Consider the following 22,810-nt stretch of genomic DNA (forward strand, 5'->3'; position numbering starts at 1 on the left):
CACAGCAGGCCACCCCCAAGGGCCGAGGGAGGCCTGCCTTCAGCCCACCTGGACCAGCAGAGTTCCTTTGATGCTGATGAGGGGGTCTCTCCAGGGAACCCCTCTGAGCTGCAGGTGCGAGGGAAGCCCTGGGAGGATGGCTGCTTCCCCTGTGCACACAAGCAGGGCCCGGCAGCTGAGCGGACATCCCTGCTGCCTCTACCCAGAGCTCTGCTCCCAAGAGGGGGAGAGAGGAAGAAGAGGTCCCCAGGCCAGATGTCTGCAAATCAATAAACTGTTTCTTGGCTCACAATCTGTCACAGGAGCCCTGACACCCAAGACATCCTCGGCAGTGGCTTTGGAAATGCTGGTGACGCAGGGGAGCCACTGCAAAGGATGCACTTGGGCGAGAAGAAAGCACATATGAAAGGCTTTGCTCCCCACCCCCTCAGAGGGAAGCACCCCAGAGTGCAGAGGAGCACAGGAAGCAGGAGGAGGGGTGGGGAGCCGCAGAGGATGTGCTGGCTCCTGCAGGTCCAGTCACAGCTGCTCTCACTGAAGCCACCCAGCCCCCGTGCCTTTCAATCCCCAGCAGTTCATATCCCAGTTCCACCACTTACTGGCTATGTGACCTTGGGCAGACTGCTCAAGCTCTCTGCCTCAGTTTCCTCACCTGCAAAATGCAGATGATCGTGATACTTGTGATTGCCACGAGGATGAAATGAGTTGACACATGTGAAGTGTTTGGGCCAGTACCTGGCATGGTCAATAAATGGCAGCTTCTGTTGAAATCACCACCACCACCACCATCATCATCGCAAGGCCCTGCTCTCTCCTTAGCCCTGTTCCATTACACTGCTGAGTACCACAGCCAAGTCAAGGCTCCTGCATCCCAGCACGTGTGCAAAAGCCCCGGTCCCCAGCCTGTGGCCACTGAGGGCCATTCCTAGAGCCACAGCATCCACCCCAATCTGCAGACTGCTGCACTCCTGCCCAAGACCTTTTGGACACAGCCTGCTGGGTCACCCTACCGTCGCTTCACACACTCGTGGCCCTGCAAGCCCCATCTGGCCTTGACCAACTTCCCCACCCCAGAGCTAGCACGCCAGGCAGGCACAGTGGCCTTTGGTGCCCGGCCCAACCCTTGCACGGAGCCACACTCCAGTCCTCAGCCCAGGTGGAACCAAAGGCGCAGGTGTGACTATGGCCCCTGCAGTCAGATCCATGGCTCAACACTGTCAGCGCAAATAACAGAAAATCCATCAGCTGTCCCAAGTCCCGAGCCAGCATCTTCTTGCTTCCAAACCAAGTCAATTTAACATCTGACACTTAGGCCAGCAGCTCGCATCCAGAAAGCCATGCTCCTTTCAGCGTTACAACCTCTGCTGACAACTCACCACCCAGCCCTGACTCACTGACGCAGGCGTCGGGCTCCCTGCTGGCACCCTCCGTAATGTCAGCGTGCGGTCGACCTCCCTCCCACACCTCCACGCTGGACACCCTCAGCCCAGCCCAGGTGCCCAGCCCCCTCTGGGGACCACCACACACAGGATTATTCGAGGAAAGGGTTGTGAAACTGTCACGGGTCTTACTTTCTGGGAGCAAAATCCTGAGCATGTCTCCACGGTCACGTTGGCCTGTGCCAGGGAGTCGGCGAAGGCATGCGTGATATTCTCTGGCAGTCGGAAGCACCCGCGGTAGGTGGCGGTCCGCCCTGTGGGGAGGGACATGGGTTTCTGGTGAGAAGCAGTGGCCCCGGTTCTGGTAACTATCACGAGGGAAAACACCGGCTCTGGATGCTGAGACAGGCAAGTGTACTCAGGAGGGGCAGATTTCAAACCACGGGTGGGGAGCAGTCAAGCCAAGCTCCCGCGGGAATCCAGGCAGTGGGACCTTGATCACTCGGGTCACCAACAGGGACCACTTGGCTGAAACTGCTAAGCTCAGGTCTTGCTTCTCCTGCAGGGTCTCTGGGTGTGGTGTCCTTCCTTCCTTGCTCCCCTCCCTTCCTGCGACAAATCTTACTTGTGCATTTACTATGTGCCAGATTCCCCAATAGGTGACTTGAGAGGCTGATATTCTGGAAAATTCTATGTCCCCCCAGAGCATGTATTAAAAGAAAAGTGGACAAGGAAATCTGAACTCCTGCCACATTCCCTCTCGCTGTGCCATCCAAGTCACACCGCTGCTTTGCTTCTTCGCAAGGTTGGCCTCCCTGTGATCCTGAACTCCCACCGAGTTCCAGGAACACTCCTCAAGTCCATGGTACAAAGGCAGCCTCCTGCCAAGGTGCTCCCCAGACCTTCAGGGGGGAAGTCTAGCTCCCCGGCTGGCTGCCTTGGTGCTAAACAAATTTCCTGGAATGTTCTGGCACCAACTGCTCATATTTCTTCCAGATTTGCCTGAGTGTCTCTAGAAGGCATCGTGATTCTTATGCCCTGCTCCTTGCAACACCAGGTCTCCCAGGACGCAGCTCTCCCCCGGCTCTCTCCACGTGCCCTACTAGCTGGTGACAGCAGGAGCCCTCTCCCCAGCCCGGATCTGCCAAGCAGGACCAAACCCTGGATCTGGAAGCCCGTCCCAGATGGCCACAGCACCAGTGGTCCACACGTCTGGGCATGACCTATTAGGGCTCAGACACGGGAAAGCAGCCCGGTGTGGGGAAACAGCTGGGGCTTAGGGTCTCAGGTGCTGGGTGAAAGTCCAGGCACTGGCAGTGACTCAGACTCTCCCTCTCCTCGCCTGCACATAGCCTAGCTCCCAGAGCCGTAATGAGGAGCAATGTGCACCCATGTGCCACCCCCGATGGGCTGTGTCTCCCCACCATCACATGCCTGCCCTGGCCTTTGGTGTCCACGCCAGGGTGATGGCTGGTGCTGGGCTCCCTAAACTCCTTCCCGTCCTGTGGCACGACTGGGCCCCCAAAGAACACATGTTCAGAGGGACCGGGCCCTCACCTCAGCCAGCTCCACTGGGGTGGGACGGACACTGGGGAGAGTCAGTAGGGCAGCAAGACAGAGGGAGAGCAGGGTGATCAATGTTCCAGCGAGTCCCAGGACACAGGGAAGCACAGCGAGGGGCCACGAGCCCTCCAGACAGAGCTCCTGGAGGGAGACTACCTCTGGGTCAGCCCTGTGTCCCTGCACACAGCAGGCGCCCAATACGTGCTGAGTAAGTGAATGAGCTGAACAAGACAAAGCACAGGAGGGCGCTGCACATGCTGCGACAGGTGAGCGACAGGTGAGCCGCTAGAGGGGGCGCCAGCTGCCTCTCGACTTCGCTGCTGCGACTGTCAGGGAGCAGGTTTTCGCCGAGTGCGGTCTGTCCACACCCTTCTCCCTGGCTCCCCAGGCGAGAGCCCGAGTGCCACGTAGGGCAGAATGACACCTCCAAGGCGAAGACATTGACAAACTGCTCAGCACCAGCCTCGGATTCCTGGTCACCTCTTGACAGAGATCCTGTGTCAGCTCTTCCCCTCGAGAAGGGGGCAAGAAGGCAGAGGTCACACGCACAGAGCGGGCTCACGGCCTGCCCAAAGGGTGGTGACGGCACCGTTTTCCACACTAAGCATGACGGCGGGTCTAGCGGACTCGAGGTCTGGGGCTGGCTTGAATGGCTGGGCCATCTGTCCCTTAATCAATGGGCAAACCTAAGCAAAACAACTGTCTCCAGGAATCAATTACGGAGCCGGCAGAAGGGGCTGGTAGGGCAGCCCGGAGTCCACATACAGGCCTGGGCCTACTGGGGGCAGGGATGTTGTTGGAACCCAAAGAATAAAAGGCCCAAGAAGGCAGCGTGGAGCAGTTTGGTCCTCAGGAAGCCCACCTGGATGTCCAGGTGACAGGGCAGGACTGTGTCCGTGCACCACAGCAAACCCTGTGCCAGCTCAGGGCCTGCTGCCGACTAGGTGCTGAGGAGTATGCGTTGAGTTAATGGCCTCCTCAGAGAAACTTTAAGCTAAAGAGTGTGTCGTCAGTGTCTTCACCCCATCCCCATTGCCCCGTCTGGCCTCCTGGTTCCCCGACATCCTGTCTGAATGCAAGAAGCTGCTAAGAAGCCCCAGTGGGCTGGGGCTGAACACAGAGCTGCTGTCCCTGGCACTGTGGTCAGCCAGGGTTGGCCTCTAGGCTCAACCATAGTTCTCAGAGCTGGGCTTCTGTGCTGCTTGGAAAACTCACTCATGGCTGGGATAGTCACCCTAGAAAGCCCTCTGAAGTCTCAGAGTTGACCTGATACCTCTTTACCTGAGCTCTGCCCCATTCCGGAACTAATCCATCAGCTCTCCTGGACCCCTGTCCCTAGGGCCGTGGCCAGAGGCGGTTGTGTCCATGAGTCTGCATGCCTGGACACTGGGCTGTGCCTCCGTCACTGCCGTCCCACCCTTGCCAGCGGCAGGGGGAGGTCTCTCCACGCTCTGACCCCTTCCCAGCCTGCCCCTCCCACTCACGGGAAGGATAGCCCCCAACGTGTGTGGAAGTCTGCGACCCTATTCTTCTATAAAGGAGCCTTCTGTAACTAGACTAGGTACACCTGGGCTCACTGTCTCGCAATGAAGACAAACCTGAGTTTCAAACTCATCTCGCTGGGCCCCTGCAGGTGCCATCTCCATCTGATGGCACTCTTGGTTGAAATTCTTGAGGGTCCAGCCCTGCTGTCTGACGATCAGCTTACTCTCCCCCATGGTTGTTTATTTCCTCCGAGTTCTATCACTGTGAACCGCAAGCTCGGCGTTCAGTGAGAATTCGCCCAGGACAGCCCTTCACACCTGGGCCGATGGCACAGCTCTCAAGAGGGATTTGGCATCTGCCTATGTCAAGTACCTCCAGATGGCCCACAGCTACATTTTAAGTTGGAGATTGCAGGCAGGTAACACAAATTTGAGTCACACAATTCATATAAATGCGGGCCTGTGGTTATAAATTCTTAGGAAGATTTTTTTTTTTCCCACTTGAAGCTCAGGTCAAAACAGACTTTGTTCCTATCTCCCTGAACTGGTGGGTTGTATGTTTTTTTAATCTAACTTTCGCTGATTTGTATCTCCATAAAATTGAAGTCCACTTTAGATAGAAGTTTCAATCTGCCCTGAGAGGCTCAAGGCCTCCTTTCCTATCCTGCTTGGACACTGAAACCTAAACCTAGTGGCCACCAGACTGGCAATGTCCCTCTGCTGACGCAGGGCTGTACAGAGTCATCTCCAACTCTCTCCGCTGGGGTTCTTCATTCCCTCTTCACTTCCAGGCCCGAGGATTGCCTGACTTTCCTGCTAGTTCAGCTATACACTTAACATAATGTTTGTTAAATTTTATCCAGCATTTCTAGGTGCTTTAGAGCGAGGGAACTTTCAGATTATCTGGTCCACATCATTGCTAGAAATCTCGGTCTGCCTCTGCAGTTTACAAAACAGACTGGAACCCAGAGAAGGAAAGTGAGCTGCCTGAGGCCACACAGCATGCCTGAGGCATGCTCGGGCCTGCTAATCAGTTTCTCTCTCTTGCAGGGGACAAGGAAAGATGTGCCTCGGTCATGAACTCAAGCCACGCAGTCTTTGATGGGCCCTAGCCCTCCCCACCACGCCAGGAGCCTGCCAGTGAAGGTGGGAGGGAAGAGGGGCACAGGTTCTGCCCTCCGTAGCTTGGACCAGGCGCTGCAGATGAGGGACAACGGGAGCACACAGGAGAGGCAGAGCGCGGGGCGAGGCTGGCACACTCACGCTTCCTGGAGCCCAGCTGCAGCTCGTCCACGCGGTACACAGAGAGCCGACCCACGGCCCCACACACGGAGCCCTTCTCCCCCTTGCACTCAAGGTTACACTCCTCCGGCCTGACGCTCATCGCTGGGAGCCGGTTCCCGCAGTAGCACTCCGCACCGGCCTCCAGGCCGGCGTAGACATAGGACCTGCAGGGAGACAGGGCCTGGGTGAGTCTGGGTGTTGGCCCAGAGCAAGTGCTGGGGTCCTAAGTACAGAACGGTCTGAGTCAGACAATGGCAGCTGGGTCTGGGGCCGGGATAAAGGCTGGACTGGAAGCTGGGCTTAGGTCTGGGTGAGGAGGCAGGGGCCACAGCCGTCAGCCTCCAGCCAGACTTAACCGTCATCTGGCCGAGTCCGGGGAACCCTTTTTCCTTTGCGATAAACGAACCAGCCCATTGGTCTCTCTCGTCAGCCCTGAGCTTTGCCCTGAAGGTGCCATCCGTGGTTACAGGTTACGCTGGCTCTGAATGAGTGGTGTGCTGGTGAACTGGTTCTCAGCATGGCACGGGGACAGCCCTGAGCATCACTTACTGTCTCCGCATCTTAGCTTCCCTGACGGCTCGGAGACTAAAATGAGACTGTGTCGCCCTGAGTTTCAGCTTTATCTAGACTATAAAGTTCCATTAAGTAAGGGCCTTGTCCTTTCTTTCTCTAGCCTCAGCTTCTCCATCTGTAAAATGGGGACGATTAACTGCTACCCAGCAGGGCGTGTGAGGATTTACAAGACATAACAACGGCAAAAGAACCCAAAGTGACAATAATGAATGCAGAGTCCGGTCTGCGATTCTGTTCTGTTCATCTCTCTCACACGCACGTGTGTGCTCGTGCACAAACACAGTCAACTGTGACTGCCTGGGCATTAGGGAGCATTCCCTGGACACGACAAGTGTCCGGTAACTCCTGGGTGAGCTGGCAGTATCAGAAAAAGCAAATCTTGTTATAAACACAAGATAGAAATACTTTTCCTAACAGAGCTGAAAGGTCCTCAGAGAAATCTAAGTTAAAGCTCTTTATTTTATTTGAAACATATGAGTAAACTGAGGCCCAGGGAAGGAAAAGAATGCATCAAAGTCACGCAGCGAGTCCCTGGTATAGCTGGACTAGAAGCCACGTCTCCTGACACCGGCCCGATGCCCAGGCCACCTGCCAACAAATGTTCCTTCTTCCGGACAACTGGGATCTGATCAATGAGGTCTCATTACGCTGTGACAGCCAGCTGGCAGCCAGGTGCCACCTCCTTCTGGGACTGTCTCCGATCTTTCTCAGCAGGGTCAACAGGCCAGGGACCCAGCACCTACCGCTCGGCACATGCGTCCTGGCAGTGGGAGACGGTCATCTTTCTCAAGTCGTAAAACACGGCCCCCTTCAGAGTCCTCTCCTGGCCATCGTCGCTGAAGCATCCAACATACGTGCCTGCAGGGAAGGACACAAGGCTGAGATCAGAGTCCTGGGAGACAGAGGGAGGGGTCCCAGTTGTGGCCCCAACCTTAGGAAAAGGCAAGGGAATCTCTCCCGTCCCGGCCAAGGCCCCCCTCAGAGAAGCCCAGGGGATGAGGGCTGTGGTCCAGCCTTCGCCTCAGTGCTGAGCCACCCTCTTGTTCATTTCCTGCCCCTCTTCTTAGCTAATGACCCACTGTCCACCTGGACAGCCCTGCCAGGAGCCTGGTGTCAGCCTGACCACCTCTTTCTTCCACCACCCCCAATGCACAAGTCCGGATGGCTGAATTACCTCCTGTAGACTCCAGCCCGCCCTACCGCCCCTGCCCTCCCAGGCTCATGTCCTTAGAGACAGGTTCTGTTGACTCCTTGTGGGCCAGAGGGAAGACATTAGTTAGGCCAAGTCTGCTTTTAGCTAATTTGAGGAAGATCTTTCAAACAGGGAGAACTATTCTAAGAAAAATATTTGCTGTCCCAGGAGGGATTAAGCCCCCATTGCTGGAGTGTGCACAACATCTGTGAGTGGAAGAGAGGTGACCCATGCTGGAATCAATAGGACCAAGTGACCAGGGAGGCCCCTCCAGGCCAGTTACCTCGGGCATATCCCTGGAAGGGGACACCGGGGGACATGACTCTAGGAAGCAGAGGCAGTGCAAACCCAACCAAGCACGTGCCAGCGGGGGTCTGTAAGAGCCCTGCCTTGTCCCGAGGGAAGGAGACGTGTCCCAGAGGTGCTCAGAGAAGCTCGGGGAACACAAGCACAGTGCAGACACGGCATCAGGCATGTAAATGTCACGCGCACCAGTGTTTTGAAGGAGCGGCATGTTGGGAATTTGCAAACACGCCAGCGCACAGTCCCCAAGCTGTGAACGCACACCCACAATAGCGGTGCCGAGATCTGGATCGGGCACCTGTGATAAAGACACATCTCCCCGGGAATGTCTGCAGTCGGCTCCTCGATGTCACCTGTGGAGCGCGCCGCAGCCTCTCGAGAAACTGGACCGTCTCTGGGAAGCACCGTGCCGAGGCCTCCCAGCAGCCTGCCGGCTCCCGAAGCAGGCGAGTCCTGATGGTCCCCCGTCTGGGAGCTCCCCCAGGGCAAGGGAGGCTCATCTTTACTCCTCCCCAGAGTCCAGCCCACGGCAGCAGCTTGGGCCACCTGGGTCTGGGGCCCGAGTCAGGGAGTGGCTTTTCTGTCTGTGAACACTACACTTAATTCCACCCCTGACCTCAGCTAAGTCACTTCACCTGTCTGTGCCTTAGTTTCCTCAGCTGTCAAATGGACACATGCCCACCCTCCGCCCTGCCTCACTGTGCTCAAAGTTATTTCTCTCGTCCCACATTTGGACCTGTCCTTGCTCCCCACTTGAGGCCACCCTCTGCTTCTTACCTGTCCTTGGAGGCTTTGGTCTCTGAGCCTGACCACGCCAGCCGGCCAGGGCCTCCCCTTTCTCTAGATTCTTACATGTTGAGCCTGAAAAACTTGTCTGTTCGTCAAACCCTTGTCATCAACGGTTGTTAAAAACCTTGTGTATCCGTGTGTCCTGTCTCTGCACATGACTACAGGCTGCTGGAGGGAGGCATCACATTTTCACCATAGTAGTGACCCCCCTAGTGACGCCCCAGGGTTAGGCACGAGGTCAGTGTCAACACCTTACTGTGGACAGTGGGTTACAGCTCCCAAAAACCATACTGGTGTGCTTGAGGTGCGAAGGGAGGAGCAGAAAGCCCGCATGCAAGGAGGGGATGGTCTTACGGAATGCACCGACGTGCAACTCCCAGGGCCCTAGTTTACGAAAGGCAGAGCAGAGAATGGCCGAGATGGCAGGAGGCTGGACTTCCCACCACACCAAGACCCAGCGGACCCAGAGACCCTCAGATCAGAGAGCACCTGGGCTGAGGGGGGAGCAACAGACACCTTCTTCAATGTCTGCCAAAGTGCCAGGCCCCCTGCCAGGCTCTGAGCCTCTTGAGGCCGCCTTCACCCGGAGGTGCCCATCAGCACACGTGACCACACCAGTGTGCTGTCCACAGGCACGCGCTACGCCCGTCTGCTGAGGACTGCTGCCCCGATACGCAGCCTCACAAGCTGCCCTCCCCTGTGTCAGGCTCAGGACCCCGACGGCCAGCATGGACTGCGGCAGGAAGCTCCCACCCAGGTCAGTCTGCCTGCCTTCTTAGTAAAAGAACCCTACTGTTTGAGAAATTTCTGATGTGTTGCTCAGCAAAGAAGAAATTCCATTCTAGCTTTCAATTAAACATCCAAAGCACAAGCTCAGGGATTGGTAAACATTTATCAGTGTAGATGGGAAATTAGCCACAAGGTTCTAAAGGTGTCTGGGTTTAAGATCTTCCAAGGCTGACACTGGCACGTACCCATGTCTGAGGGAGTGGATGGAAACAGCCTCTGAGAACAGGCTGACTCAGGTTTAAATCCTGTCTCCACCACTAATAGGCAGTGCTGCCTCTCTGAGCCTCTGCTTCCGCATCTGTAAAATGGGTATACGGTGCCAATTCCATGGGGATGTTTGTGAGAATTCCATAAGATAACACACGTAAAACATCTAATGTAAGGCCTGGCATGTAGTTAGTACTCAGTAGTGACTATTTTTATTGTTAATGCATTGTTATTAATAATGAACATTTTTAAATTACTTTACTTCCCTGAAACTCAAATTCTTCTTCATTAAAACGGTGATAGCACCACTTACATCATAAGCTGTTGGAAGATTAAATTAAATGAGATAACAGATGTACATCGATGCAAAACAATGCTTGGCCCATAACAGATGTTCAAATAAGTAACAGCTATTATTATTCTGATCCTACACTCTAACCTGGGATGTGTGATGGATGGATCAGTAAATATTAGCTGAATAACTAACACATTAATAAAAGAGAGAAAAAGGATGGTCTCAAGCAGTCAGGCTCCGGTTCTTCTGAGAACAAGGAGTGGCTGCCCCGTGATCAGCTGGCCATTCGATGGCACTGACCAGCATGGAAAGGAAGCCCATGCCTGGCCAGCCCCGTCTCAGTGTGTGGCAGGGGCCTGAGACACAGATGGCCCCTCCATTTGGGAGGAGGGGGTGAGCTCTTTTATCTGGAAACAGAATGAATGGCTTTTCTAACTCCCTGACGCAGGCGAGAATGCGCAGGGAAGAAAGAACTTCCGAGGGATACGCTGGGACACATTCTGAGGCGGATTTATTACTTTCGGCTGAAATGGAGGCATTGCATTATTGTCTGTGACTCTGCATCTGTTCATTTGCACATCAAAATGGACATGCCGTGAGGCTATTAACGATGGCTTTGAAGATATTGGAATGTCTTTGGAAATCACTATCAATAAAAAACAAACTGGCTATGGAGAAGTTACTATTTTTCCCCCAGTAAACTTACTGACATTTTATTCCATTATGGATGTTGTCCAAGGTATAATGAAACGCTCAGTGATTGATGGGGCCTCCTGCAGCTTCCACGCCTTGCAGGATCCCCTTTCAGGAGGATGGCGGGCTGCCCGGCCACAAAGAGACGCCTGCTTTGTCTGCAACCCCGGCAGCTGGCCCGAGGGCTGAGTTGTGGGCTACTCTCCACCAGCAAGGCCCACCTGGCCAGGCAGGACCCACAGAGCCCCAGGAGGGGAAGGGCCCCCAGAGAGCTTTCAGGCCAGCACTTGCCTTCCTCTGTTCTCTGGCGACCTCCAGCCATGAGACAACACAGCCTCCCCCAGACTTGGTTTGCACATTGTGCAGGGACGGCAAATTCTTCCTTAAATCCTGGGGCACAGTCAAAATATTTAACAATCTTTGGGGGGCACTGACCATTCAGAACTCCACCGTTCAGCACTGGAATCATGTTAACCCTTTCCTTGCCGGGTGATGGGGAGGTTTGGGGGTCACTGGGGAGGCAAAGTGCAGGGAGCACCCCAGGGGCCAGGGCAGTGACCATTTATCAACAGACATGGAGGTATTTCAATATCTTAACAACTGTTAAGACCGTACTGGTTTATAAAGTTGAATATCAGTTCTCCTTACATCTAACCATAATCTCTCTGGCTTTTACTAGAGAGCCTTCCATTACTTCTTTAAGTCACTGGGAGTAACTTATAGTAAAGGGGTGCCCACTGGTTCTCTTAGACATAACTACTCCACACCCAGGGCTATAGCTGGGTCACCCTGAGCCCTCCCCTCTGCTGGTCACGCCCCTTGCACATGCCTCTAGCACATCTCAGTCATGCTTTGCAGGAGTCACTGGGGTGCAGATGTCTCATTCCACCACCAGACTGAGCTCCTCAAGGGCACAGGGAAGAGCACGCAAGGAGACCCAGGCAGTGGACCCTCAGTGTGGGATGAGAGAAACGAAGAAAGGAATCGAGGCAGGTGAATTTACCCAAGGCCACAGGGCCAGCAATTGGCAGTAGCAGCAGAGGAATCCATGTCTGTTTTCAAAACTTATGTTCTTTCTCTATATGGCCTCCTCTCAAGAAATCCATGTTGACTTTCATTAGTCATTTACCCTTTAGTCTAAATGAGTGGCACTGGTGAAACCTTTATAGAGATCCAGTTTCTTAGTGTGTTGGGGAGAGTTTACAGAAATCATACCTGCGTAAAATGAGCTGCAGCACTAGTTCCTCATTTCTTCCTTTTTCCATGCAAGCCTCCCTGAGGAATCCTACAGCAAGGGCTATGACCTAGATGGTTTCTAAAGAAACTTCCTTCCACGGAGACAAGAGACCACAGCCCTCCAGTCTTCTTTTTACTGGGCTACCAGTCATCCTCCTAAGGTAAGGACAGCTTGGGCTCCTTTCTCTTCCCCGGAACCTTCTCATCGTGCTCAGGATAAAGGTAAACTCCCAGGCCTGGCACTCGTGGCCCTCCCTAACCCAGGCCCTGATACCCTCTTGTCTCATCTCCTTTCGTATTCTGCCACTTGGTACTCTACACTCCAACCACACTCATCACAGTTGAGAGAGCAGTTCCTCTCATGACTTAGGGTACAGGGCCAAGGGGGGTGGCGACAGGGATGCTCAGAAGCTGACTGAGCTCAATCACCATCCAACAACTTCGACACTTCCTGGGTGGTCACCGAGCACCAGTCACATTTGCTGGCCCTGCACACAGAGTCTGCATAATTCCGTGCAAAGAGCTCCAACCCAGAGCCAGACGTCCCCATGCTGGAATCCAGCAGTGTGACTATGGTGGATGCCGTCATGCCCCCGCCCATGTCCCCCGGCCTGCCACTTCCAGCTTGCACTCGGCAACGTGTGTTCTACTCCAGCTCCAAGTCCCCCACTGGATTAAGCTCCGGTTGCCTGGTGGTAACCTGCTCAACAACCCACCTTTCGTGGCTGCCCTCCTCTCCACCTCATTTCCCCTCCCCGCCCAGGGTTCCCTGGAATCACATCCCAGATACACTTGGTGCACTTGAGTCTTCTTTTAGGGTTTGCTTCTAGGGAACTCAAGCTAATGAGCTGGGCAATTTATTTAACTTCTCCGTGCCTCAGTTTCTTCACCTGTAAAACTGGGATATACTAATACCTGCAAATAGTAGACTTACAGGGGCATAGTAAATGCTACATGAGTTAACCATTTCTATTAAGTAACAACAGCTGCCAGTTGGAGTGGCGAGTAACACAGCAGGTGCTCTATCCTAGCGGTTCTCAGCCCTGTGCACCCGAAGCCCCTGGAGAGGTGTTCGTACACAGACTGCAGGCCCCAGTCCAGAGCGCCCGATGTGGTAAGTCCGGAATAACCCGGGAATCTGCACTGATGACAGGTTCATGCACTGATGCTGCTGCCGCTGGCCAGGGCCCCCACTCTGTGAACCGCTGCTCTATCTCACCACGCTTGCTTACTCCTCACGATAACCCTGGGGCGGGTATCGCTACCTCCGTTTCTGAGGGACCCGGGGAAGCTAAGTGACATGTCCAAGGTGACCCAACAAGGTTGTGGCTGAGCCAGGACTCAAGGCGAGGTCTGTCTAAACCCACAGCCGGAGCTCTAAGTCACCTGCTCACACATCTTGGCCTGGAGCCACGCAGAATTCCAGCTGGTGAGTGAGCCAAACTCCAGAGGCCCTTCCTGCCTCCCGCAGAGGAGAAGGGAAGAAACAACCTGCGAAGGCCACGGCCCTGCAGTGCTGCTTCTCCTGCTGCTGCAGGGCCCGAGAGAACGGGGACACCGACCCGGGACCGTGAGCGGGGTGCGTGGGAGCAGCTCCCAATACGCAGCGGAACGCCTACCTCGGCTGCGGGTGGCCGGCCGGGGGGGAGCCTCGAGGACCATGGCGGGTGGCCCCGGGGGGTCAGTCATGAAGTGGTGGAACCAGCGGCGCCGCAGCTGGCGCAGCTCCGAGTTCCGGCTCCGGAGCCAGCGGGGGCCAGGTCTGGTCCGGGCCAGGGGGCTCCGCAGCACGTCCACGCCGAGCAGCAGCTCTGGCCTGACGCGGGCGTCCTGCAGCGCTCTGCTGTCCAGCAAGCCCACGCCCAGCGCCACGGCGGCCACTGGCAAGGTCTGCAGGGGGCTGGGCGCCCGGGGGCCCTGTGGGAGGGCCACTCGGGCCCGCTGCAGCAGCAGCAGGCTGCCGGTCATCAAGTAGGCGGCCGTGAGGAAGAACAGCAGGAACTGTGTTCGGCGGAGAAACTTCTGGAGTCGGAAGAAAGGTTTGGCCATGCCCCTGGGCGGCAGGGCTCCCGGGTGGAGCCCGGGGATGGCTCCTAACGCCCGGGTCGGGGGGAGGCCGGGGCCTCCGGAGCCGTCATCCCCGCATCCTGAATCCTGGCACCTGCCTAGGTTCTCCTGGGGTCACTGCTCCTGCTCGGGTTGCAGCGGCGTTCAGGTGGCACCATCACTCATCGCCAGCAGCCCCTGGGCCCTGCAGCTGCAGCTTCCACCCGGGTGTCACAGGCCTCTCCATCCCTGGGCTTTGCCGACCCTCATCTCCCGGCTCGGAAATCTGGAAAGGCGGAGAAGGAGCACTTAGATTTAATGGGAGGGTCCACCGCCCCTACCCAGGACACCCCTCGACCCCGTGCTTGATTTACCAAAGGGGCCAGCTGTGTTGTGGTAGCACTGGACGGAGCTGGGTTCAAATCCCAGCTCTGCCACGGGCAGGCTGTGTGCCATGGGCAGGGTGCTTAACTTCTCTGGGCCTCAGCTTCCTAATCTGTAAAATGGGGCTAAAAGCCCTCCCGTGAGTAGTAGTGAGGATCCAGTGATGACAGCAATAGAAACAAGGAGGACAGAGGGCAGCGGGTCTGTACTGAGTCCCTACTATATGCCAGGCTCTCAGCTGAACACTGTACTATCATGTCATTTAACCTTCACACCAACCAAAGCGGTAGAGACAATAATATCGCCTTTTTACAGCGGAGGAAACTGTGGCAAAAGCAGGCAAATTAATTTCCCCAAGTCACGCAAGTGGCAAACGGAAGAGCCAAGGTTTTGACCCATCTGTATTTGGAGACCGTACTCCCAACTACTACATGGCCCAGCCTGTAATGAGACGCCACCCCACACATGTGCACCTAGTCCAGGCAGGAGTACACAGCAGGTGCTCCATACACGCATGCAATCAGCTAACTCCCAAGGGTGCACTGGGACAGTGAGCCATGTTTCGGAAGGAGCTTCAGCAGAGGGTGGTCTCCGGCTTTCACACAGGAGGAGGACAAGGAAGGGAGGGGCTTCCATGGTCTTCCCAGGCCTCCTGGACTCGAGGAACAGGGCAGCGCCTGGGCCGTGCACCTGCAAACAGAGGCTGGTGCGGAGAAGGCGGAAGGTGCCCTGAGCGGCCTCCCATGGGCCCCTCCGCTCCCCAGGGCTCAGCTCCTACTCTGGGCTTTGGTTCCCACCGGCGGCGCCTGTCAAGTATGCTGTTAGGGTTGGCAGAGGGCTCTGCAGCTGCCGCGAGCCAGGCTGCTGTGCGAGGGAAGCCCTGAGCACAAGGGCAGGCTTGTCCCAGAAGAAAAAGACCCCAAGAAGTGTGACTAAGCCACTGCCCATAACTAACTTGGCCTGGGACCCCCGCCAGGCCTGTGCAGCCACTCAATGGCTGCTCTGTGTGCCGGGGACAGACAGCCGGGTGTGAGCGGAAAGACAATGTTTGGGCTCCGGGGGTCTGGCATTGCAGGCCCCCAGGGAGGTTGGAGAGGCTTGTGACAAAGACCCAAAGGGGTCCAGACCAGCACGGCCCTCTCTGATTAAATGCTGAGGGCTCCAGGTTCCGAGGTGTTTGGGGAGGGCAGAGATCTGGAAATAGGGGACCCCTGGTCATTTAGGCTGCAGTGGGGGTGGCAGGCTCAGTAATTAGCAAATGAAGGTGGAATTAAACTCTGAGTCGGGAAGCCATTTCAGACGAGTCTCCAGAGCTTTTATTTTCTAAGCTGCTGTGTCTGCCAGCCCCCCAACCACCCCCCCGGTCCCCAGCCCCAGCCGCAACAGATTTGTAAAACCACAGAGAAAATCCCAAGAAATTCTGACTGATCTCTCTGCCTGCAGCTCTGGACCCTCCAATCCACCTTCCACAAGGCTACCAGGGTGATCCTCCTAACACGCAAATCTGATCATGGAGCTCCCCTGCTTAAAATCCCTTTCAATAGCTCCCCGTGGCTATTGGGATAAACTCCAAGCTCCTTAACATGACATACATGCGAGGTCCCTTCGTGATCCAGCCTCATCTCTCATCAGGCTCCGGCCTTCAGCTTCTCCATCTCACACACACACACACACACACACACACACACACACACACACACACTCTCCACGGTCCTGCAGAACCACCTGTATCACAGCACGTCTGCCTCAGTGCCTTTGCACCTGCTACCTTTTATGCCTTCTCCTCCCTCTTCACTTGGCAAATCTCCACATAGCCTCCAAAACTCAGCCCAGGTGTCAGCGCCTCCTCTGAGAAGCTCTCCCTGACCTCCACCCCCACATGCTGGTGAAGATTCCTCAGTCTTCCCACAGCACATGCTGGCCCCATCCCAGCACTCACCATCCTGGGCTGATCTGAATTGTCCATCTACTTGCCAGCCGTCCTTGAAGGACTGTGACCTCCTCAAGGCTACAGACCACACCCTATTCATTTTCCTAACTCTGGCCCCAGCAGGAGGCCTGGCACAGTAAGGAGGCTCAGCAATCTTTGTTTCCCAACACATTTTTGAAAATAAACAAGAGGATAAATAAACTGATAGGCAAATCCTGATTATCAGAAACCTGCTCCTGGGGGTGAGGGAAGTGAAATCTCACATTCTACCTACCCAGAGCTGCGGATGAGACTGAAAGTTGGGAGGGATGGAGCAGTGCGTGGGCATAGGCCCCAGGCAGTCAGAGGATGCAGCCGAACAGAGTCGAGGCCTTTCAGATGCACAGAAGTCACCAAGAGCGCCTGGGCTATATATGCTATCCTTTCTGTGTTGTAATTCTACGAAGAGGGGTTTCCAGGTCTGCCCCAAAAGGGGTTCTGGTTACAGGCTTGGGATCTTATCGGTGAAAAATCCTACACAACTAAAGTAAAAAGAGAGAGGGTAGAACTCCTGCTGTGGAAAGAAAGTTTCCAATGAGATGGAGCAGGACGCCGGGCAATGGCTCAACCGTTCAGAGTCTTGAAGGCAGGATGTGGTGTGGATCCCACATACATGTTATAAGGAGGATCTGGACACATGATGCATGTAGGGGAGGGGCGGGGAGTGGTCAGGGCTAATGAATCAGGATTCAATCCATCCCACCAGGTTCCCTCCAAAGTCTTCCGAAGTGCTCTCCGGTGCTCCCCCTTTGCCGAGGGCCTCCCTTGGTCTGGGGAGGAGGGTGCTGGGTGTGGACACAGCAGACAGCCACTCGCAGCCCAGAGCTCCACGACCCAGGTCTCCTAGGAAGCAGGCTGCCACTCCCAACTTTTAAAATCACAAGCAGATTCCCAACCCAGAACACTTGTTGCAGGTGGGCTGGGGGGCATGGGGCGTGCCTAAAAGCGTCAGGAACTTGTCCCCCTGCCCTAGACTTCCACGACACTTCACTGCCAACATCACATTTGCCAGTCATCCCCCACTTTCAGCCACGCTCACCTCTCCTCGAGGCTGGCAGCCCCTCCGGGGCATGGATCACACCTGATTCATCTCCATGTCCCCAGATCCCAACACACAGCCAGCAGAGCACTGACGATACATGTTTGTTGAGTGATTGAACCTGAAAGAGGCCTGGGGTGGGCTAGGAAACTTGGAGCATCTGCACAATGGCTCGCAGCTGTGCCCACTGCACCCCTGAAGCCAGCAGGCCCTCCGTTATAGCAAATCTACCTTGAGCAAAGCATTGCACAGAGCAGGGCCTCAGGCTCCTTATCTGTTAAATGGGGATAAACGGGCATTATGGGATCCCATCGGAGTGGATGCGAAACTTCCTATCTACAGACTGCACGTGTGCTGGTTATGAATGCAAGCAAGGAAAAGCTGGAGCACAGGCCTGCAGCAGCTGTGCCACTGGTGAAATCAGACCCAAAGGGCCCCCTCCCCTCCCTCGTAGTCCCCCACTCCCCAGGGTGCACCCAGGACCGCACTCTTGCTTGAAGCTAATCCTCGTGCTAAGACTGCTGTTAGCAGTTGCTTTATTTTTCAAGGCCACCATTTATTAAGCACTTGCAGCATTAATAAATAGGTTAGACCGGGTTGTGCGCTTTACCTGCACTGTCTCATTTACTCCACATAACCCGCCGAGCGCATGCCCTGCTTACTTCCCTCGGAGAGCCGAGCTGGGTGCAGCCACTGCCCACAGTCCGACAAATCAGGGCCAGCGCTCAGACCAGGTCATGTGCTCCCAAAGCCCACCTTGTGCCCCTAAGCTTCCTGTCTCTCCCCACCCCTGCTCTGGCTTCACACGAGGCAAGATTTATTCTTGAAAGGAGTTTAGTGTGCCTGGTCAGCACCCTTTTGAAGTTATGCCAGGCCTAAGCTCCTGGAGATGATGCCACACATGGAGTCCCCTGAGCCAGACCTTCCAGACACTGCCCTGTCAGTAAGTGATCTGGCCTCCTAGAGCTGCCGGGAGGCAGCCTCAGCCCCTCCCCTCCTCCGAGAGTCTGGAGAATTGCTCCCCAAGGCCTCCCACAGGCACCTCCCATCTCAGAACCCTGCGAAGTGCTTTGGGGGAGGCTGGTGGGCTCCACCCCTGCCCCAGCTCAGCTTTCTTGGGAGGGGGCACCAGGACTGAACAAAGGTGTACACCTGCTGCCCTGCCCAGTGGCCTTCCGGGGCCCCAGGGTCACCCTAGAGAAGAGCAGGGCCAGGGGAGAGAGACCCTGAGCTCCCTCTCTGGAAGGAGAGGAGAAAAATAGAACAAAAGGGCTTCTGGAAGTCTCAGGAGGGAGCAGGAACTCAGAGCACGTGGAGCCTCAGACAACCTAAACCTTTGTCTGTTACTTGGCTGTCATCGGGGCCTCTAGGAAGCAGCAGTTTGAGTCTGAAGGAAGGGTGGGGTGGGCTGGCCAGACAGCCACCTCTTGGGCAGGCTGGGGGTCCAGAGACCTAGGGGTAGCCATGGGAGGGCCAGGGAGCAGTGGCAAGGGTAGAGGAGGCAGTTCCTGGGACTGGGGGCTAGAGGACAGAGCTTAGGGCTAGCCCAGGCCTGACCAGAGGCCACTGGGGTTCACTCATGTGACTCTACCTCCCTACCACCCCTCCCCCAGCCAAAGAGGACAGGCAGTGGCAGCTGAGGACAGAATGACTCCAGACACCCCCAGAGGGATTTCAGCCACTGTGGCCAAGGCAGCAAGGGCTGCGAACCTCCGGGGACTCAGAGCTGTGCGCTCTTAGCAGAGCAAGAGCCCTAAAGACAAGAGAACAGGGCCCAGCATGATCCTCTCCAGGTAAGAAGGAGATGGGCACCTGTGTCCCAGCCTCAGTGACTGGCAGCTGGGGGCTCAGCCTCAGGACCCTGGCTTAGTGCATGAAGGAGCCTCCAGCTGGGTGCAGAGTTTCTGGATTCCCCTCCCCCGACTTTCCCTATCCTTCTACCGGCTGCCTTTGCCCTGCTTGGGCTCAGCACTTAGCATCTGGACCCCATCCCCCTCCTAGAGGCTGTTCCCTTCCAGTAGCCTAAGAAAGTGTTCTTTCTAAATAAAGAGCTAATGGCACTACAGCCTGCAGTGTCTCCCCAGGGCTCGGATGACCAAGATCCAGTTCCTTAGCCCGGCACTCAATGGCCTTTCTTGGTGCAATCTCCCAGACCCTTGGTCTTAATAGTCCTTCCAGAGCCCTGTAACCCACCAGGCCAGTGGGAGATGCTTCACACACCCTCACGCATGCTCTTCTGCCAGCCAGGGATGCCTGTGCCCCATCTCATGGCTTTGAAAGGCTTCAGGCTATCAAGGCTTAGCTCCAAGGCCACCTCTTCCATGAAGCCTCCCTGATCCCCAGAAAGAGTTGCTCCCCAGCACTAGACAGTGAGGCTGGATGCTGCAGAGAACTGTGCCTGGGTGGTGTGCTGTCTTGAGTCAGGGCCGCCAGCTCATGTCCCTGCTTCTCCTCCCAGGCACAGTCAGTGTCTCTGCCCGCTTCTGGGAGGGCACAGGGCAGGCCCCAGGAAATGAGTCCCCTCTGGACACCCTCCATGCTCAAGGCCATGCTGCCCTCACTCCCGGGTCCCACACCTCCGGGGCTTGGAGGCTGAGAAAGGGGGCAAGGGACCCACTAAACATAAACCTTCTAGGCCCCTGGTGAGAACAAAGTCTGAGAAATAGGAGCGGGTGGGGTCCCTGCCTTTGATCAGGCAAATCTCATGATATTTTGAACTTTAGAACTTCAGAGAAAAAGTTCAAAATTAAAAAAAAAATGTCTAAAAGGCATAAAACATAACAATAAGGTAAGGTCAAAATGCCATTGAATGCAAAGAGGGGAAACCCTTCAGTTAACCCACTGCTGGGGTTCACGTAACTAAGAATAATTTTTAGTATCCCATGTTAGAGAGTTCAAGGTACTTCCGCAGACTATCAAGTGCACTGAATGAATGATCAGATGAACAAATGAATGAGTGATCTTCCCACAAACTTGTGAGGTCAGAATCATTATCATCCCCATTATACAATGCAGAATTTGACACGGAGAGAGGGCCAATTAACTTGCACACAGACAGCCATTGCTAGACTGAACTCTCTGATTCCAAGCGTGTGTCACTCTCCATAACATACGGCCTTCATTTGTTCAATACCAGGGACAGAGAGCCTTCCAAGCACCATTCCAGGGGGTGGGGCTGCAAAGACAGGGCACCACCTTGGGGGCCGACATTTCTCCCTTTCAGCTGGATAATCAGGAGTCCATCCCACTCTTGAAAGAGCCAATCGCGACCTCTTCCGGCCTATCTCTGGGCTACCTCTTTCATAGAGCTCTAGTTTGTTCATCTGTTTATGTGTTTTTCCCATCTAGTGTTGAACCCTTGACAGTTGTCTTGGTCCTATCTCAGAGTCTGGCAGGTAAACAGGTGTTCAAACCCCAGAGTGACTTGGCTACATCTAGATGAGTACCCAACCAAAGTCACACCTGACATTCTCTCGCTTGACACTCGCCACCGGGATGGGGACTCAAGCTATGGGAGAAGGCCCAAGATACCCTGTGCATTCCTGTCCTCAGAACACTCATTGTCCCCGCATGCCAAGGGAGCCACCCCTGGGAGGAGGCTCAAATCCCCAGTGGCTTCCAGCAGCAAGGGCAGGGAAGCAGAGCGGACAGTAGGGGACTTAACAGCTACCAGTAGGTGCACCGAATTTTGTAGTTTACAAAATTAATCCAGCCCGTTCTTCCGTCCACTTCTCACATCCACACCAGGAGGCAGCACATAGGTAGGGTTCCTCCCTGACCACGTTCTCCGAAAGAGGCACACTTCCGATAATTTTCCAGGCCATATGTCAACATGGTTGTCATCAAAGCCATGATGAGGAGAGATTAAAGGAAGCAGTGTGAAAGCAAGACCACGAGCCCAGCGAGAAGGCAGTGGAAAGCCACGCTCACTCACTCATTCCCTGAACAAGCAGGGCGAGCCTCCAGCCCAGCTTGGCCCCAGGTGGTAGGACCCGGCTCTGTCTCTGCTGGTACGAGTGATTATCCCTCACACCTTGAGGATGAAGACGTTGAAGGCCTAAACACTGAGGTGCCCCAGAGTCCCTGGCCTTGACCCCACTGTGCCTCCAGAGGGGGAGTCGGGGAGCTCACCAAGGCTGACTGGGGGCTGATGGGAGTATACAAGCCAGGAGCGTCTACAAAGAGAAACGCCTTTCTGAGAGGCCCTGCTCAGAGACAGTTCTATCAGGGCCTGGAAACTCTGGATTCAGACGCTCTGAGGCGCCTGCTCAGGCTGACTCCACAAGGAACCAGCTCTGTGACTCACTCCCCAGTGCTCCAGCTGAACTGACCAGGCCGGAGGCTCAAGCCTTAGCAGCAGACCAACTGGTGGCCCAGAATATCCACTTCTGCCTGGTCAGGGAGACAGGAGGGAGGGAGGGACAGGAGTCGGCATTCTGCCCGATCCCAGCTTCTCTTCACTTCCAACCAGACAGGACACAAGCCACAGGACAGCACCACACAGGGCTCCCACACCCACTGGAGACAGGGATCCCCTCACCCCCAAAGAAGGCTGCAGGTGAGGGCCGGGGGGCTTCTGGTGGGGGAGGTGCGGCTGTCAGGCTCCGCTCACCAGCCCAGCCGCCCACCCAGCTCCTTCAGCCACCGCCGCCCAGGAGAGCTCCTCTTCCTCATAGAACCCCTGGCTCTAGCACCCACCGGCCACAGCACCTGCTCCAGGGGTATTCTGAGAGCCCAGCTAAGTGTGTGTGTGAGGGGAGCACGCTTGAGAGAAATCAACCTCATTCTTCCACACCCGCAGGACACCTCCTGTCCTCCCCCAGCACTCGCGGCATCAAGCAGGGGGTCCTGAGACAGGGCAGGCAAGCCAGCATCACGTGTCCTCTGTCACCCCCCACTAGCCCTCACTGCCTGCGCCCCCTGTGAGATAACCCAGGCAATTCAAAGGAAAATAGAAAGGCCCCCATTCCTGATCCTAACCCTGGGGTTCCAAAGTGGGTTAACCCAAGCACCTCCATAACCCAAAGCAACAAGAGAGAGGATGGCATCTAACGTTAGAAAAGTACAGTGGAGTCCTGAGTCTGTCCATCCTGGGAGCAGCTGGGGACAGGGCGAGTGTAGGCAGCGCGGAGCTGTGGGGCTGGAACCCCTGTATCAGCCTTCCTACTGCTCAGCAGGAGGGTTGGGGGTCCCCCTCCCCAGGGCCAGCCAGCACCCAATAGGTATCATCCTGAGCCCAGATGCTCAGGAAAATGCCCAGCCTGGGACCCTTCTGAGTATGAAAGAAAAACGCAATTGGAAGCCTCCAGTCCTGAGTGTCCGTCCACACCTGGGAAGATGCAAACATCCACTCGGGGTAATTTTCTGGACAAAATACATGCGTTTCGCTTTTGCCTCTGCCTGCGTTCAAGTTCACCGAGAGAGCCTGGAGAAAACCCTCCGCTGACCGGAAGCCTGGCTCCGTGGCGGACGAGAGGGAGAAAGGGAGCTGCCTCCGGGTAAACGTCTGGGCCTTGGAGGGAGGCTGTGCGCACCCCAAACCCTGCCCTCGCCCCCTCCCCGCCCGACCGCGGCGCCCCCGCCCC

General features: G+C 55.7%; 1 protein-coding gene across 1 annotated transcript in view; it reads right to left on the bottom strand.

Annotated features, from left to right (window-relative positions):
- WSCD1 (WSC domain containing 1) overlaps positions 1-22,810 on the bottom strand; it is a 49,166-nt gene that overhangs the window by 24,646 nt on the left and 1,710 nt on the right. Inside the window, exons 2-5 of the mRNA XM_012652598.1 lie at positions 13,407-14,119; positions 7,027-7,141; positions 5,690-5,874; positions 1,572-1,693 (exon numbers count right to left, since the gene is read on the bottom strand). Coding sequence (XP_012508052.1) covers positions 1,572-1,693; positions 5,690-5,874; positions 7,027-7,141; positions 13,407-13,836 — 852 coding nt within the window. The 5' untranslated portion in view covers positions 13,837-14,119. The remainder of the gene's footprint in view (positions 1-1,571; positions 1,694-5,689; positions 5,875-7,026; positions 7,142-13,406; positions 14,120-22,810) is intronic.

The sequence above is a fragment of the Propithecus coquereli genome, unplaced genomic scaffold, assembly GCF_000956105.1.
Source record: "Propithecus coquereli isolate 6110/MARCELLA unplaced genomic scaffold, Pcoq_1.0 Scaffold390, whole genome shotgun sequence".
NCBI lineage: Eukaryota > Metazoa > Chordata > Mammalia > Primates > Indriidae > Propithecus > Propithecus coquereli.